This window comes from Gymnoscopelus microlampas (genome assembly GCF_963454915.1).
Source record: "Gymnoscopelus microlampas genome assembly, chromosome: 6".
NCBI classification, from domain to species: Eukaryota; Metazoa; Chordata; class Actinopteri; order Myctophiformes; family Myctophidae; genus Gymnoscopelus; species Gymnoscopelus microlampas.
In genome coordinates this window covers 58,267,168-58,285,793 of record NC_139943.1, presented here as the reverse complement: position 1 = coordinate 58,285,793, position 18,626 = coordinate 58,267,168, and the positions used below count along the sequence as shown (strand labels likewise).

General features: G+C 47.6%; 1 protein-coding gene across 1 annotated transcript in view; it reads left to right on the top strand.

Annotated features, from left to right (window-relative positions):
• Positions 1-18,626, top strand: part of LOC311047081 (NACHT, LRR and PYD domains-containing protein 3-like) — a gene marked incomplete at its 3' end in the record, with an annotated part of 109,565 nt that overhangs the window by 48,927 nt on the left and 42,012 nt on the right. Inside the window, exon 6 of the mRNA XM_084059666.1 lies at positions 5,683-5,856. Within this exon, the coding sequence (XP_083915792.1) occupies positions 5,683-5,856 (174 nt within the window). The remainder of the gene's footprint in view (positions 1-5,682; positions 5,857-18,626) is intronic.

Genomic DNA, 18,626 nt, shown 5'->3' with positions numbered 1-18,626 from the left:
GGAGAACACTACTTTGTCTGATAGTGGAGATTTGCTTGAAAATTGCAACCTGTAGCCTTTCAACACGGTGCGCAGCACCCAAGTATTCGGTTTGCATGCTTTCCATTCGGAAAAGCATCGAGCGAGAGGGTTCGTGGGGATGGTGGGGGCTGCTGACGTCACCTGGCCCGTCGGGCTCTGACCGATTGACAGTGGGGAAAGCCTGTGACGTAGACGGGGAATTCCACACACCGTAGACATCCGCCCTGTAGCATCGCTTGGTAGCGCTAGCCGGGCTAATGTTGGTCTCGTCACAGAGCGCGCGCCCGTTCCCATGGGGACACGGGACGCTGCCGACTCTCCAGACGTAGTCCCGGAACCTTGCCCCGTTGTAGTACCTACCCGGATCAGAACACCTCTCCCACCAGGGAAGTGTTGATGGAGTGACACCGGGGCCCGTCGAGGTGACTTCCGTCGAACTTCGTCCGCCATGTTGGTGAGGTCGATAAGGACGGACCTCTTGTGTGGTGTGTGTACCCGGAGCGAAAGCATCGTCCCCCCTGGGGACTTTCGCTGGTGTAACACCGGGGTTCTGTGAGACTTCCGCCTCACCTCCGCCATGTTGGCGAGGTGTGGGGAGGCGTCCATTTTGTGTCTCCTCCGACCTGCAAAGGCGTTTTGCCGCCCTCTGCCGGACGGAAGGAGCAACTGCTGTGTCGCAGTTGGAATCAAAGTTTTGTTTACACAGAACCCCCCTTTTACACCGCATATTAGAGACATTTGATTCAAAATTAAAGGTTTCACTACCTGTAATTGATTCACAATGTTTACAGCATGCACAGGATCTGTCCCTACAGTGTTTGGGATTTCGCCCCGTTCTTTTGGAGGACATAGCGAACACCGAGGGCTCATGAAATGTTGCAAAGGGCCCTGCTTCCCACCGGGAAACAGGTTGCCTTGACTTTTAATGGCACTGGAAAAAATGAGCATTTGTGTTTCTGGCAATAGATTTATTCCACGCACATTTTTTACATGTATTTCTGGAAAAGGACACACATGACTTTGAACCGTATTCGGTGTCTTTAGCGTCTTTCTTAGTCTCTTTGCACTGGTGGACTCGTCCTCGACTCCGTCCAACATGGCAAGGAAAGCGCCAGTCCTTTTTCCTAAGTGCATTTTGACTGTCCTTGCGTCGGGGCCGAGGTGAAGGGGGAGGTGGGGGAGCTTTCTTGTCCTCGAGCTGCTTCTCCGCCACGTTGGTCTTGGTGATCAAGTCGGCAGCAGTGTCGAAGAGGTTGTCCGGCTTGAGCGGGAGGCTTTTCAGACCCGAGGTCAATATGGCCTTGCAACCGGAGGCGAGGTCGAGCCACTGTAGTCTCTCTAAGTCGGCTGTGAGAGCCATGGCTCGGCCCGTCCACATCAAGGCAGTACAGGAGCAGAGTATCAGAATCAGAATCAGGTTTATTGTCACATCACAGGTTTACAAGGTAAAAAAGTGGGTGAAATTCGTTTTTGTACATCATTCCCATCGCAACGTTAATTTCCATAGAAAGAAGAGTGGGGAGAGAGAAGAAGAAGAGGGGTGGGGGGCAAGTGGGAAGGAGATCGAACAAGAGAACAATAGAAGGCCAAACAAGTTATCTACATATTTACAAAGTACCTGAGATAAAGAAACAAACTAAGGTGCCTGAGCATAGCAGCAATGTATGTATACTGTGCATGATATACTTATAGACGTTAAGGTGCTTAGAGAGAAAAAGCGCAATAAAAAAGACAAAAAAAAGTTTGTGCATTATACATGGGATTAAGGTGCAAAAGGTCAGTGCGTGTCCACCTGAGGGTGGACTGACCCTGGTATAATCCGCAAGTAGCTCCATGAGGGAGAGCAACAAAAAAAAAAGTAATCTGTACCTGCTGTACAGGTATGTCCGAGGGGGAGCTAAATCCAAGTCATTTGTCCCTGGTATAATCCACAGGTGTGTTTGGGGAGAGGGAGAGGTTAAAGATGTCAGCGAAGACACCCGCCAGCTGGTCTGCACATGCCTTAAGGACCTGGCCTGGGATCCCATCAGGTCCGGCTGCCTTGTGGATGTGACCCGTGCGAAGGCTGTACGCACTTCTCTCTCCGAGATGGTTAGAGGGTTCTCCTCTGCTGGTGCTGCTGATGGCCCCGCTTGGCTGCCGCGGTTGGAGCTGATCTCAAACCGGCCGTAGAAAGTGTTCAGTTCGTTGGGGAGGGAGGCAGGCGGGTTCACCTCGCTTCTGGTTCTTGTTTTGCAGTCTGTCAAGGTGTGTACCGCCTGCCACGTGCTCCTGATGTCGCCATTGCTGAGTTGGTCTTGCATCTTTTCAGTGTAGGCCTTTTTCGCCTTCCTGATGGCGCTGTTTGAAACCAGCATCCCGTGCATGCAGATGTACACGTACTCCGCTGTCCATCCATGGTTTCTGATTGGGATAGATCCGAACTGTCTTTTTTGGGACTATGTCGTCTATGCACTTACTGATAAAGCCAGTGACTGAGTCTGAGAGTTCGTTGATGTTATTCCCTGCGGCGTTCTTAAACATCCCCCAGTCAGTCTGGTAGAAGCAGGATTGTAGCATAGCGTCTGTGTCCTCGGACCAGATTCGGATCTCCTTCTCAACAACCGGCTCCCTTTTTAGCCTCTGTTTGTAGGCAGGTAGCAGCTGGATGGCGTAGTGGTCAGAGCTTCCTAGCGGTGGGCGGCGGAGAGCTTTGTATCCATCCTTGAAGGGCGTGTAGCAGTGGTCAAGAATATTGTCACCACGGGTACTGCAGGTGACGTGCTGGTGGAATTTGGGAAAGACCTTTTTTAGGTCTGTCCGGTTGAAGTCGCCTAGGCAGATGGCTGCGCAGTCCGGGTGACGATTTTCTTGTGCACTGATAGCCTGGTGTAATTCCCTCATAGCTGTGTCCTTATTAGCTCCAGGATGAATGTAAACAACGGCTACAATCACAATGCTGAAGTCACGTGGTAGGTAGAAAGGACGGCAGGCTATGATTAAAAGTTCAAGGTCTGGTGAGCAGTGGCTATCTAGGATTTTAACATCTTTGCACCAGCTGTTGTTGATCAGGGCACAAACCCCCCCACGTTGCTTACCGCTCAGTACAGGGTCTCTGTCTTTCCTATACGCGGTGAAGCCATTAGGAGTGATGGAAGAATCAGATGCTAGCTCAGTTAGCCACGTCTCCGTTAGCACAACAATGCACGTGTTCCTCGTCTCAGTATTATACTTAACGCGCGCCAGTAAGTCGTCCATAGTGGTCACTGTTCTAGATTCACACAGAGATCTAACGTTCGCTAGCAGGATTGAAGGCAGTGCAGGTTTATATCCACGTTTTGTTGTTCTTACGAGGACGCCCGCTCTTGTGCCTCGTCGACCGGGTCGCCGACGCCGTCTGCGCCGCTTCCGTGTTGTTGTTGTACAGCTGGAACTAAGGGCTCCCCTCCCCCCACCCAGCCGGGTGGAGGGTTTTCGGCAAAAAAGTCCGGAATTCTGTGTGCAATCGCTTTTCTGATGTCCAGAAGTGCTTGTCTATCATAACTCCTTAGACACCCGACGGTGTGGGAAAAAAAGAGAAGGCTAAAAAACACTAAAAAGAGGGAATATAGTATCGCGAGCTGGAGCAGCCTCGCTAGCTCCACGGCGTCCTCGACGGAGGCTTTGTGTACTTGAGCCGCTGATGCCTTCTCCTCCAGGGGCCGGGCTTGCATATCTGCGAGCTTCGCCGCGGCGGAACCCTGGAACAGCGACCCCACGTTCAGTACCTTGGCTGCCGAAGCAAAGGCCTTGTAGAGTGTGGCGTGCGTCGCGGTCTTGGACCTCTTGGCGTGGTCGGTGAACACGGGCCCACTCCTGAGGCTGAGTCTCACCGTCCCTCTTTTGGCCTTGTCGATGGCCGCGGCGAGTTCTCTGTCCATTGGCGGGATGCCAGTGACTCCCAACTCGGCCCCAGTCAGGATGTCGGTTATGAACCCATGGTTCCCCGGCTCCCTTCGCTCCGCCCAGGAGAACTGGATGGCGTTGCGCACGCCAGCGGCCTCCCGGACGAGTTTGGACTCCACGTGTCGAGAGGGGAGAGGAGTCAGGCCTTGAAACCCTGCGATGGGGACCCCGACGGACGTCCTCGCCGGCTCCATCGTCTGCTCAAGCTTGCATCTGGCGATGGCCCGCTTGAGTACTGCGGTCACAGGCTCCGATGGTTCCGACGCCTGGCTGGCAACCTCTGGAGCCACCGCTGGGTCCGGAGCAAGCTCCGGTGTAGGCTCAGGATGGTCCGGGCTGGACATCGTCACCTCCTGAGACTGCTGGTAGGATGTGAGGCCTACATCCTCCTCCTCGTCCACCACCACGATGAGTCCCTCATCCTCGCCGTCCGAGTCGCTGCCCTCCGGAGTGGGGGTGTCACCCCAAGCGGCGATGGAGGTGGTGGGGGAGAAGATTGGGGGGTCGCTGTCCTGGGAAGGCCCGATAGCCTCTGCAGCGTCCTCCCGGTCGGGGGATGAGGAAGCGGCCCTCGAGGCCTGCTCATCCCGGACCTTGCTGATGGCTCCACTGGCGCGTGGGGCTGAGTGGAGCGGGGGGCCCATGGCCCCTAGGCTAGTGCTAGCCGCAGGCTTCCTGGCCTTAGCTGGGGGAGCTTCGGGGCTAGCACCACGGCTTGTAGAGGCCGCTAGGTCCATGACCCTCTGCAGGCGCCGGTCTAGCTGGACCTCGGAAAAAGCCTGGCACGGCCCGCAGCGGTCCGCGCTCTGGCCTCGCTCGCAAGCGAGCCAGGCGTGGCTCGGGCCAAGGCAGGAGATGCAGAGGCGGTGATCGTCGTCCGCGGCGACCAGGAAACTGCATCCTCGGAACGCTTATTGACGAGTCGCCTCCATCCTTTCCTCCTTCCGTCGAGACACGAGGCAAACAAAAGGTTAGGCTGTTTAGCCTAGCTGTTAGCTGTAGCTTAGCCTCGTGGCAAAGAAAACGGAGAGGACAGGAAAGAAAGTAATAAACGTTGAAATTCGAGAACGGGAGAGTTATAATAAACTGAAACTGTTTTTAAACGAAAGCGCCCGTAGAGAAGCACGGTAGTGCCCTCGCTTTGGGTATTGTTGGATTTCATCAGTTTCTCCTTAGTTATGCTTCGTTGGCTCCGTGTGCTTCGCGTTAGCAGAGTGGAAGAAGAGGCGGAGCGTCATGTGACGCAGTGGTATTTTTATACCATGGACATTGGAGTTCTGGGAGTCCTGTTGTTGCTCTGTGCGATCGCCAGGGGGCGATGATATCCCATAGTAAGCAGTTGCTTAAAGCTAACGCTATAATAACTTAAGTTACTAGTTACTAGAAATGTGATTATTATTACAAAACATACATTAACCACTCAAGGCCTATTTAAACTTTGGCTATTAGAAAAAAGCCTCAGTTTGAATACGTTTTAGTCACAATGATAACCTGTGAAATGGGACATTCTGTGTGTTCAGCAACACATTAACAAATTAAATTCAAACATTTACCTTTATTAGTAAGATAACTAATAATTATAACAGTAAAATAATTGAATTATCTCTACCTCCATAGTAGTAATACAGCAGTAGTAGTAGTGCTAGCTGTGATGGTGCTGTTATTGACAGTGTGTTGTTGTATAAACTGATAGTTTTGTAATATTCACTAATTTTCCCTTTTAATGTGTGATTACAGACTTGATTACAGATTACAGAGCCTCACAACCTGTGAGGCTCTGGTCTCAGCTCTCAGCTCTAATCCATCCCATCTGGTTGAACTGGAGATATCTGGTAGCCCCCTGAATGATGCTATAGTGAAGATGCTCTGTGATGCAATGAAGAGTCCTCATTGTAGACTGAAGATTCTGACGTCAGTAGTGCTATATATCCACATCTTCTGTGTTTGATTTATCTGCACCTTTGATTTCTGTTATGCACAATGATTGATTGATTGATTGATTGATTGATTGATTGATTGATTGATTGATTGATTGATTGATTGATTGATTGATTGATTTGATGTATTGATTACTTAGCAGAAAATTACCAGCACGCAGGTACAAAACACTTGTGCTAAAAAGATAACACAAAAAAGTCCTGGGGACTTGTTTCCATTGTGGTCCTATGTATTCAATTCATCAACAGAGCATGGAATATTTAAAACACAATAATATATGTCGTCAACAAATCAAACATATTTACGGAGGAGAAAAAGGAAAAACAGCATCCGTGTATGACCCCTTATTTCAAGGGGATTTAATGTCTACCTAATCCAGTGGTTCCACGATATTCCCATATGATGAGTCCGTGTATTTGTACCACCCGCCCACAAGGCTTATTATTATGTATTTGTACCACCCGCCCACAAGGCTTATTATTATGTATTTGTACCACCCGCCCACAAGGCTTATTATTATGTATTTTTACCACCCGCCCATAACGCTTATTATTATGTATTTGTACCACCCGCCCATAAGGCTTATTATTATGTATTTGTACCACCCACCCATAAGCATTTAGCCTAGAACCACGGGAGTTTCTTGATCCAGCTCTTGATTTTATCTTTGTCCGACGTGGCGTTTTTCTCAATCGAGGCAGCTGTTGGTAACTGGTCTGGTTGTCGGTCTGTGAGAATGGCCCGCTCTGTAATGTTACATTGCGATCTAAATTTAACTCTGCGAGGGTACAGATGGAACCAAATGAACCCGTGGTCCATGTATTTGTACCCCGCTCATATTGAACATAAGTCCTAAGCAAATGGTTTATGAACAGCTAAATCAGTTTGAGTGTCTCACCCTCCGAGCAAGGGCTTGTGTTGTGTTGTATTGTGTTGTGTTGTGTGTGTGTGTGTGTGTGTGTGTGTGTGTGTGTGTGTGTGTGTGTGTGTGTGTGTGTGTTGTCTTTTGTTGCTGCAGTAAACCAAAACATAACGGTAATTCTCACAACTATGTTATTAATGATGGCACCTTGTATTCCTCACTGATTTATTACGGCAGTGATGTGACATGATGTGATGTGGTTGCTGAAATGACATAATACACAATCTACTGGAGATGGTCCGATCGATCGGCCATGGATCGGATCGACCCGATACCAATGAAAATAATTTTATCCGAAGGTGGCGCTAAAACGCTGCACTAATACGTGTTTGTTATGGTCTCTCTGCACTGCTCTGCTGCCTGCATGCATGCAGGTTTAAACATGTCCGCGGTGTGGAACTTCTTTACAGTTTGTGAGACAGATGCGACACACGCTATCTGCAATATATACAAGGGTAAAGTAGGCTACCTCATGGGGGAAACAAGGCGAATATTTTCAACACAACAAATTTAATTTGGCACTTGAAGAAGGATCACACAGAGGAGCATGGCGATTACCTTAAACGGACCGCAGACAGTGAGAAAAAAAGACGGAGAAAACGCCGACACGGGTGTTGCTGGGGATCACAAGAAAGGTAATGGAATTCATAGGACTGGACGACCAGCCATTCAGTGTGGTGGAAGATATTGGATTTTAGCGACTACTCGCTCACGTTGAGCCCCGGTACGTTCTCCCTGGGCGGCAATACTTTGCAGACGTCGCCTTATCTGAGCTACACCAGGATGTGTATACACATATCGAAAGCAGGTCGGACATCAGCCCCATGTCATTTCTGAGATTGACAGCGCAGTGGATAGAAGCAGACTTCGAACTGCATAAAGCGGTCCTACAAACACAATAATGCCCTGGCTCCCATAGGCTACAAACCTTGGACGGCATTTGAGAACATGCTCCAGACGTGGAAGATTCCACTAGAGAGGGTTCATGTCATACTACGAGATAATGCAGAATTACGAAGTCTGCCATGCATGGCCCACACTCTTCAGCTGACCATGATGCAGTCCTATCACAGCGCAGCATTAAAGACATCCTAGCTATAGGAAGACGGATCGTGTGTCACGTCTAGCACTGGCCTCTGACCTACTCTAGGCTGAAGACTGTGCAGGGAGAACTCGGCCAGACCACCAAAAGTCAAGATGTTGCAACTGGGTGGAACAGCACCTATTACATGCTTCAGTGTATTAATGAAATTAATTTTAATCCATCCGCCACTGTCAGCGGTTTTACCTTATTTTGAGTTGTTTTGACGATCCACAGAAAATAAATTCAACCCAGATGTAAACAAACAATGTCTCGGTGGAAGAACAAGTCTCTCTTCTTTCCACCGGAACAAAAACATTGGAACCGCGATCGTCCGTTCTGTAGTTATTGGCAGTTGAATATGGCTCGTTTTCACCAAAAAGTCTGGGAGAAGAAATCCGATCTAGATGTGTTTTTATAAATCTGATTTATTTTCTGGATGACGTCATTTACGGTTCTATCCTTCTCTGGAAGTCAAGGCATCATTCATAGGTTGGCGAAGAGCGCCCTCTAGCGTAATCACACAAAAAAAATGTTTTTTTAATAATGTTTTTGGGGCGGTGTAACCGCTCCCTATAAGTGAGTTTTGGACACTGACCAATCCTGCACCGTGATTGGCCAATAGTCTACAACGCAGTCTACACCCCTAACCCTTCCATTGTTAATGCAAATCGATACTTTTGCAAAGTCAGCCAATCACATTACAGCTAGTGTCATCACCACTAACTGTAATGTGATTGGCTGACTTTGCAAATTCAGGACTGTGATTGGCTAGCGAAACACATGACACATGTGCAGCCCTATGAATAGCAGTATGGACTTAAAAAAAAGTCACTTATCCTTTTTTTTTAAGTGAGTCATGTTGTGATGACCACACACCGCCCACTTCACACTGGGTGTGATTTTTTATTTAATATTGCGTCTTTGGCAGTCAATGTGTTAAAAGACCCAGCCTAAAATAGGCCAAAATGAGGATTACTCTCTATGTATTCACATTCACTATCAGAATAAACTGCTTACTCATCTTCAGTCAATAAATCACAGACGTATCTAATAATCAGAAATAACAATAACAGTCATGAAATTATAATGTTTGAGAACCATTGTATAGAATCAAATCACTCATCAGAACAGTGTTTGAGTTCTCATACTCTTTGTGAAAGGGCATGGATCACACAGCATGGATCATCCACTTTGTAGAAACAGGTGACACAAGAATAGAACAGATAGGGTTTTGAATGTCTAGATTCACTCACAGACACAATTGGTCTCAATGAGTTCAGCCATTATACTGCTGGTAGCGCACATGTGGGTGAAAAGTAGGTCAATTGTCAAACACTTACGTGAGTTTCTTCCAGGATCAGAGCTCACAAACGTTGTGTTTTAGATCAATCAACTATACAACGGGGGTTTCTCCATTTAATCAACGTGTATCTTTGAAAACAGCTTTCCAATGTTATTCAACGTGTAATCAATCTCCAGGAAAATGTGCCATGCGGCAGGGGTGGACTGGACATCTGGCCCACCGGTGGGCCGACCTTTAATGGTCAGCAAATTATAAAATCAAATTTAAAAAAGGATAATTACGGTAATTTCCGGGTTGCACCGCCCAGTCATTTTACCCCATCCTACTATAATTCTAGTAACCTCACGGTGACGGCGGTGTCTTGGTTTGGGGGACTCTTGATCAAACTGCGCATGCGTCGTTGCCAGGTTTCGCGAGAGGAACAAGCAGCAAGGTCTATGAAAACGAGGCCAAACCAAACGAACCCTATACCACCAACGTTGGCCCTACAGCGCTTACAGTACGCCGACATGGCAACACCGAGACCCCGCCCACTCTCTCAGTACAATTCTTTCTGTGGAAAATAAACACACCAGACGGACCCGGGGCGGGCGAGTAACATGCCTACGCCATTCTCCGTGCTGATATATATATATATATGTCCGCAGAGACTTTCTGCGGTAGGGAGAGGACGAGGTGTTCCACGACCGTCCTCAGGACCTAGACCTATGGGTCTGGCCCGTGAGAGGGCGAATTTGAGCTTGTGTGGCCTTCCCCCTGACGTGGTGGCTACCATCCAGGGAGCAAGGGCTGTGTCCACAAAGAATGCTTACGATGTCAGATAGAATATGTTCGCATCATGGTGTTTGGAACAGTCACCAGTGGTGGTGGCTTTCCAGGCCTCGGTGTGTAGCATTCTTACTTTCCTGCAAGGGAGGTTAGATCAGGATCTATCCTTTTCAACAGTGAAAGTGTATTTGGCGGTATTTTGTGTATTTTCCGCTTGGTTTTGATGGCAAGACGGTGGGCCAGCATCCCTTGGTGCGCCACTTTATGTGCGGCGCCAGGAGAGCTAGGTTAACAGACCACTGTTCCCGGCCTGGGATCTGACGGTGGTGCTGGATGCACTGTGCCGTCCCCCGTTCGAAGCCCTTTAAGTCTGCGGATCTGAGGATCATTAGTCAGTCATATCATTAACAGTCCTCTTGGTGGCCCTGTCTACAGCTAAACGGGTCAGTGACATGCATGCACTGATGAGTCCGGAGTGCATGAAGTTTCTTAACAACGACAGGAGGGTTTTGCTTACACCTAACCTGACGTTCGTTACCAAGACGGGGGTGGTAGCCCCAGATCCGGTGGAGTAGGTGGCTTTCCATCCGCCTCCCTTCGTTTCGATGGAGGATAGGCGGTTGCATTGTCTCTGTCCAGTGGGAGCCTTGAAGCTCTATTGTCAGAAGACAGCGGCCAATCGATCATCAACGCAGCTCTTTGTCTCTTTTGGCCAGGGGGTTCAGAGGAAGGCGGTTACTAAGGCGATGCTTTCCAGATGGATCTGAGATGCCATCAGACTGGCTTATGTGAGTAGTGGGGCCCCAGTTCTGGTAGGTCTGAGGGCTCACTCTACTAGAGGCATGGCTACATCCTGGGCTCTCTACAGGGGAGCTTCGATCCAGCAGATCTATGCGGCTGCAAATTGGTGGTCTCCGTCGACCTTTGCGGCTTTCTACAGGACGTGGCGGCGTCATCATTGGCGCACACGGTCCTAGGCGTAGCTGCGGCCTCCGGGCCAGTAGAGGGAGGGGAGTAGTCTAAGGGCCTTTTCTCCCTATCTCTCGACTTCCTCTTTGGGTTTCCTTGGGACCAAAACCCTTGGGACCAGCGCTGTTTAGAAAATGTCGGAGGGGTTGCGCAGACCCGATCCTTTACTTTTCAACAAAAATGTTGCCGAGAACTGGCAGATTTTTTAAAGGGAGTATGATATTTTCATCACTGCCGCGCACCACGACAAGCCGGCCAGGACAATCGCTGGACCAGAAAGTCCGAGGTGTGCGCGCCAGGAGACGATGGTGCAATACTCACCCCTGGGGAGTCCAGGAATGCCTAAAGACAAAGTTTCGAGAAATCTGCAACCCCCAAAACAACGTTGGAGAAACACAAGTTTCACACCAGAGATCAGAGGCCAGGTGAGAACATTGAGTCATTCATCAGCGATCTAAGGATCAAAGCCAAAACATGACACTTTGAGAGCTAACTAACGAGCTAATCTGTGACCGTATTGTGTGTGGCATTACAAGCGATCCTCTAAGAGGAGACTGTGACTTGACACTTGCTAAGGCCATTTCAATCTGCCAAATTCACGAAATGACAGAGGAAAGCAGCAAAACGCTAGCCACACAAGCCACCAGTGTCTATGCAGTGAAGCCTGTTTTAAACAGAAACGCATACCAGCTACACAAACGACCAAGTGGCGGGAATCATGCGGCTGAACGGGAGAAATGCCCAGCCTTTGGACAGCAGTGTCATTATTGCAGAAAGTCAAATCATTTCAAGAGCTGCTGCAGATCTAGACCATTGGGCCAAAGTAACACAAACAGAAGGATGTTTAGACAGTCTGTACATGAAGTGGAGGTAGACCACACCACAGCACGTGAAGATGACACATTTCATGTGGATGGTGTTGATATTGACAACTATGTGGACTATGTCAGCTCCCACACAGATGAGAATGATGAAGGATTTGTCACAATTCACATACATGGCGAGCCCACTGAGATGAAGGTTGACACAGGAGCAAAATGCAATGTCGCCAGAGACTTTCAAACAAGTTGCCAACAGTGAGCACCTTTTCTTTAAAAAAATATATATATATATCCCGCGATTTCATAACCGCATTTTTTTCACCCAGTGCCAATTGTCTACGTAATCCTGGGCGCTACACTCCCTCTGCCAACCTAGGCAGAACCCAGAGCTGAACTCATGCCTCCTTCAATGCATGAGGGCTAACAGGCCCCCGACGGAGGATGAATTTCGCCAACCCCACCTATGATGGGCACTGATGACGCAGAGGAGAGGACACGCCCCCAGCGCCCACAGCGTCCCCGGCGGGAATCGAACCCAGGACCTTCTAGCTGTGAGGCGAGAGCACTACCGACTGTGCCACCGTGCCCCCATATGAGTGGGCACCTTTTCAAGCAAAAGAAGGCCGCTAACCTGGTTGCTTATGGGGGCACAATAATTGAAACAATCATTGTGGACAAGGGGGTGCAGCCGCTGCTAGGATTTTGTGCCTGCAAGGACATGGGCATCGTCCACATGAGCCCTGACGTCCATCATGTCACCACAGAGAACGATTTCAGTGCACATATTTTGTCTCAATACAAAGACATGTTCAGTGATGACCTTGGGGAACTCCCATTCACATACTCAATGACAGTAGATCCCGGCCTACAACCTGTGGTTCGACCAGCTCACCGCATCCCTGTTGCAATGCAAGAAAGGGTAAAGGCTGAACTCGAACGCATGCAACGCATAGGTGTCATAACCCCAGTCTCTCAGCCTACAGACTGGGTCTCCTCCATGGTCGCTGCACACAAAAAAAGGCAAGGAAGAAATCAGACTGTGCATTAACCCAAAGGACCGCAACACAGCACTGAAAAGGCCCCATCCCCCCATGCGCACACTGGGTAAAAAGCAATGATTTTGGGAGGGTATCCCTCAGGCATACCCCTGATACTTAAGGGAGTATGTGTGTGTATGCTGCCCTCATTCATTAATGTACCACCTCCCACATACCTCCCACATATTCAGGTGTATGTACCATTTCTGAGACCTTCATTTGCATTTACCCCCGTGTTGTCTGGCCAGCAAGGACCTCACACACCCACCCACCCCTCCCACCCCTCTCACCCTTCGACCCCAACCACTTCTGAGCATGTGCAGAAAACTACATTTGATTGGAAGCTGTGGCTTATAACCCCAGTGTCCCACCCACCCACCCCACATTCTGCATGCTAATTCTTGTATAAACCCCCTAGTTTATACCCCCCCCCCCTCAGTGGGAAGGGTGGTTTATAGCCCCCCCCCCCCCCAGGGGCTGTGGCTTGTGTGTCCCCCCCCCCCACCCCCAGTGGGAGGGGTGGTTTATAGTCCCCCCCACTACCTGCACTAATTTATATATATATATATATATATATATATATATATATATATATATATATATATATATATTAATATATATCCACACACACAAACAATATAGAAAAACACATAGGCAGAACTCATGTAATTATGTTTATTGATCAAGAAAAATAAATGTATACAAAACAATGGAACAGGAGCACACAGATAAGGTAAACTGTTTCAAAGAAAAGTATTTTGTTCCAGGGACCCCAGAAGCAAAGATTTGAGTTAAAAATGTTCACTCTAAAAATACATATATTCAAATATTCTGAATCAGAATCAGGTTTATTGTCACATCACAGGTTTAATTAAAAAAAGTGGGTGAAATGTGTGTCTATATACTCACACTAGTACCTGAGATAAGATATGTGCATGAACATAGCAGCAATGTATACTGTGCATGATATACTTATGGACGTTAGTTAAGGTGCTTGGGAAAAAAAAGTCAAAAGTCAGTGCGTTATACACAGGATTACGGTGCAAAATGTCAGTGTGTGTCGACCGCATAATCCACAGACTGACATATAGTCAGCAAGTAGTGCCATGAGAAGAGCAAAGAAAAATAGCGGGAAAAGGAAAACAAAGTCACTTGTAGGCTACTCATGTAATCCACGGTGGGTGGGTCCAAGGAAGAGCTAAATCCAAGTCATGTGTCCCTGGTATAATCCACAGGAAGAAATACAGAAAATAAAGAAATATATTTTGTTCCAGGGACCCCAGAAGCAAAGATTTGAGTTAAAATGTTCGCACTAAAAACATAGTCCTCAAGCTCTTTGTCGTCAAGCATTGGGTCCTGGAGAACACAGCGTTTGGTACAAGGTCCTGGAGATGATCTTGTGAACTTCTTCCTGCTGGAGGGCTGAAGATCCAAAATGGAAGTCCATCTTTGGAGTTGCTCTGTGTCCTCAAGCATTGGGTCCTGGAGAATGCAGCGTTTGGTATGAGGTTTTGGAGATGATCTCCTGAACTTTGGACTGCTGGAGGGCTGAAGATCCAAAATGGCAGTCCTTGAAGCCTTGAAGAAAAACAGAAGAAGAAAAAAATAATTACAATTAAACCAAAAAACCACTGAAACCGGAAGACAACAATGTTAATACAATTACCACACTCTACCACACTACTGTGTGTGTGTGTGTGTGTGTGTGTGTGTGTGTGTGTGTGTGTGTGTGTGTGTGTGTGTGTGTGTGTATTGCCTGCTGACTGTCTGCTGAATCTTCTGCTGAAAACCAAGCCATTGTCCTTTGACTGTTGACATGCAAATTGCAATTTATTCTGGAGATAACCTGTTAAAACTCAGAAAGGTCCTCACACATGTACCGCTGGATGCCAACAACTGTAAAATATATAACAGCAATTACAACTCAGAAAACAACTGAAACAGGTTAAATGAAAAAAGTTAAATGAAGAGTGTGGGTGTGTAGTACCTTATCAAACTTCCTCGTCAACAGTGGGGAAATCAATGGAATTCTCCCTGCAAATATCATTTTAGGGGTTAGTGGGATGAAGCAATGCTTTGCCATTGTATTCAATATAGCCACAGTAAAGACAAACTACAAAGCAATCCAACTTTAGTTACTAAAATGTATAAAGTCTGTGTATTTTACTATACTGCATTATGCTGACAAATTAAATCATGGCATATGAATTGACTAGCTACTTGACTAGGCCACATGTTTTAAAACAATCTGAACTCATACAGGTAAAGGAACACTAGCCTACAACTGATCAAACAGACTGTAGAGAACTGATCAAAGTAAATACAATAAACAGTATAACCTACTAATGATTTACAATTAGATAAAATAGCAGCTTACCATTTACAAAGCTAGTCCGAAAACACCAGCAGGCCAGCAGTACATGGTTGAGAAGAATGAATTCACCCAACCGCCCAAACAGTTCGAATGTTTGAAAACTCTGTTTGGACACATCTGATTGGATAGACACAAAGGTTCCCCTCCCCACCATTTGAATGTGCATGTTAAATGTTGGCAGTCAGAAAGAGAGAGAGAGAGAGAGAGAGAGAGAGAGATTGGAAATAAACTATTTACTTAGTTTAGTTAGTTTTAACAAGTTATACGTTACTATGTAGAGGTACTAATGCTTTGCACTAAACAAGCACAAAAGAAGAACTGACATTTTATACTTAAGTAAAAGTATCAATAGTGTAATGTAGAAATGCTCTTGTTACAAGAAAAGTCCATTACATTTTGTTCTTTTGAGCACTACTGGGCCTAGACTAGAAAACAAACTAAATAGTTTATTAACCACATGACTGCATGGTGGTAACCTGTATTTTTGGCAGTGATGGCAGAAGTACTCAGATATTTTACTTAAATAAAAGTAGCAACACCACAATATAAAAATACAGACAAAATATAAAAATAATAAAACAAGTAAAAGGCATGTGTTCAAAATGTTACTTGAGTAAAAGTAAAAAAAAAGTATTGGCATCAAAATATACTTAAAGTACCTAAAGTGAAAGTATTAAAATGTTTGAAAAGGCAGATCTACAAGCTTGTAGATTGGCTATTTTCAAATAGCCTATGTATAAAGTAGGGCTAAAGTGGTTAATATGGTGATAGAGGTGGAGCTCCTATTGTCTGAGAGACCTGAGACAATAGGGCCACTGAACCCATCAACACCTTTCATGCAAATGTTGTGCCTGCATGTAAATCTCTACCCCCCAAAATACACACGAAAACACAAAAGTGGTTAATGTATGTTTTATAATGTAATCATTTATATCTGCAAAGTAACTAGTAGCTAAAGTTTTCAAATAATTGTAGTGGAGTAAAAGTACAATATTTGCCCCAAGACTGCACTCTGATCTCTGTGTGTGTGTGTGTGTGTGTGTGTGTGTGTGTGTGTGTGTGTGTGTGCAAGGGCGCCGATCACGTGGGGGCGCCGGGTCCACAGCCCCCACGCTCAACTGATGAGACCCTCAGATCGGGGCCCAATCTAATTTCCATGACTATAGGCAAAGCACCTCTCTGAAGGTTTAAATGGTGCCCGCGACGGCCGCGACGCATTCAACGAGCCGGCCGTTAACACCTATAGAACAATAGGCAGGAATGTAACACCCCCACCCAGCCATCAGCCAGTCAAGTTCAGCCCCCAGGGTCGCGCACAAACAACGGCGCCCCTGTGTGTGTGTGTGTGTGTGTGTGTGTGTGTCATGCTTTATTCGTATGTCCTTTCTGTAAACTAACACTGCTCACCTATGCAAGACCTAAGAACACATTTTTAAAATATTTGTATTAGCTTTTCCTTGAATGTCACAATGCAACTTTGGTTCTCTCTCTCTCTCTCTCTCTCTCTCTCTCTCTCTCTCTCCCACTCTGAGCCCCACACCTCCCATTGTTTGAACAAACCTCTAATTTACATATGTAAGGAAGATTCCCTAGCAGAGAAAAGAGAGACGCATATCCAGGTATCTTAAAGGCATTTTAAGGTAAACAGTCCTCTCCCGCATTCATTGAAATACTCCCACCAATCATTTATGTTTGGTGGGTGTATGCCTTGCCCACGTATCCAGGTATATCACCTTTTTCACCCAGTGGCAGTGTCGAGGAGGTGGCAGCACAGAAGGCAGGGGCAACAGTTGTCTCTGTGCTGGATGCGAAGAACTCTTTTTGGCAAATACCCCTTGACAAGAAATCCTCAATGATGACCACATTCAGCACCCCATTCGGGCGTTACAGATTTCTTCGGATGCCTTTTGGCATTAACTCTGCAAGTGAGGTGTTTAAACGCTCTATGAAACAGCTGTTCGCAGGTTATCCATGCTCAGTCATCGTCGATGACATCATCATCGGAGTCCGGAGCACAGCTGAACATGATGCCAACCTGATGAGAGTGCTCGACCATGTGAGAGAAGTCAACCTCAGGCTAAATCCAGCCAAATTTAAGTAACATCGCAGCACCACTGCAAAAGCTGACCCACAAGGACACTGTGTGGTGCTGGTTCCAGCAGCATCAGGCTGCATTCGAACACCTCAAGTCATGCCTGTCCAGCCCAGCGGTGCTGGCATACTACGACGTCAAGGAACCAGTCACACTCACCTGCGATGCGTCCTGCTATGGCCTGGGAGCGGCATGCTTGCAAAACGGCAGACCAGTGGCGTTTGCATCCCGTACCCTCACAGACACCGAGACACGGTACGCTCAAATAGAGAAAGAGCTCCTTGCTGTTGTGTTCGCCTGTACGAAGTTCAAGGACTACGTGTATGGGAAGCACCCCGGTTGTAGATACCGACCACCAGCCCCTGGTAACTGTATTGAAGAAACCCATCAACGCATGGGGCGCATGGGGCCCGTCTCCAGAGAATGTTGCTTCAGTTGCAAAGCTATGACATTAGCCTGTCCAGAGCGCCACACCCACACACTCCCCAGATCCCTAAAGACCACGACACTTTTGACGTCATGTCGGTCAGTTACATCTCCACAACCCGCCTGGAGGAACTCAGGCAACACACAGTGAAAGACGAGGTGCACAGGCCCTCAGTGCAGTTATCCTCCGAGGGTGGCCAGACAGGCAGAGCCAGCTTCAGCCTGCCACCAGCGTTTTCTTCCCCTACAGAGATGAACTGACTGAAGAGGACGGAATTATCATGAAGGGCCACTAGGCAGTCATCCCCCAGTCTCTCCACAAAGACTACATCAGCATTGTGCACAATGGCCACCCAGGTGTTGACGCAACCAAGCGCAGGGTTAGAGGCGGGGTGTTTTGGCCATCGATGTCAAAAGACATCACGGAACAGCTCGTCTCATGTGCGGTGTGCAACAGCACCAGGCCTCACCAGCAGAAAGAGCCCCTTCTGCTCCACCAAGTCCCTGACCTCCCATGGTCCACAGTGGCCACATATATTTTCTACTGGCATGGCAAACACTACCAAGTACTTGTGGATTTGTACTCTGGGTGGTTTAAAATTGACCTCCTCCCTGACATAACATCATCAACGGTGATCTCCAAACTGAAGAGGCACTTCTCAGTTCACGGCACACCACACATCCTGTTCTCTGACAATGCCCGACAATATAGCAGTCAACATTTCAGGGATTTTGCCAAACAATGAGATTGTGTTCATGCCACCAGCAGCCCTGAATTCCCCCAGTCAAATTGGCTTGCTGAAAGAGCAGTCCGCAGTGCCAAACAGCTACTGGAGAAATCATACAGAGATGGGACAGCCGCTTTCCTCAATCTCTTGAGCCTCAGAAACATCCCCCGTGATCCGATGCTCGGCTCCCCTGCTGACCGTCTGATGTCGCGACAGACT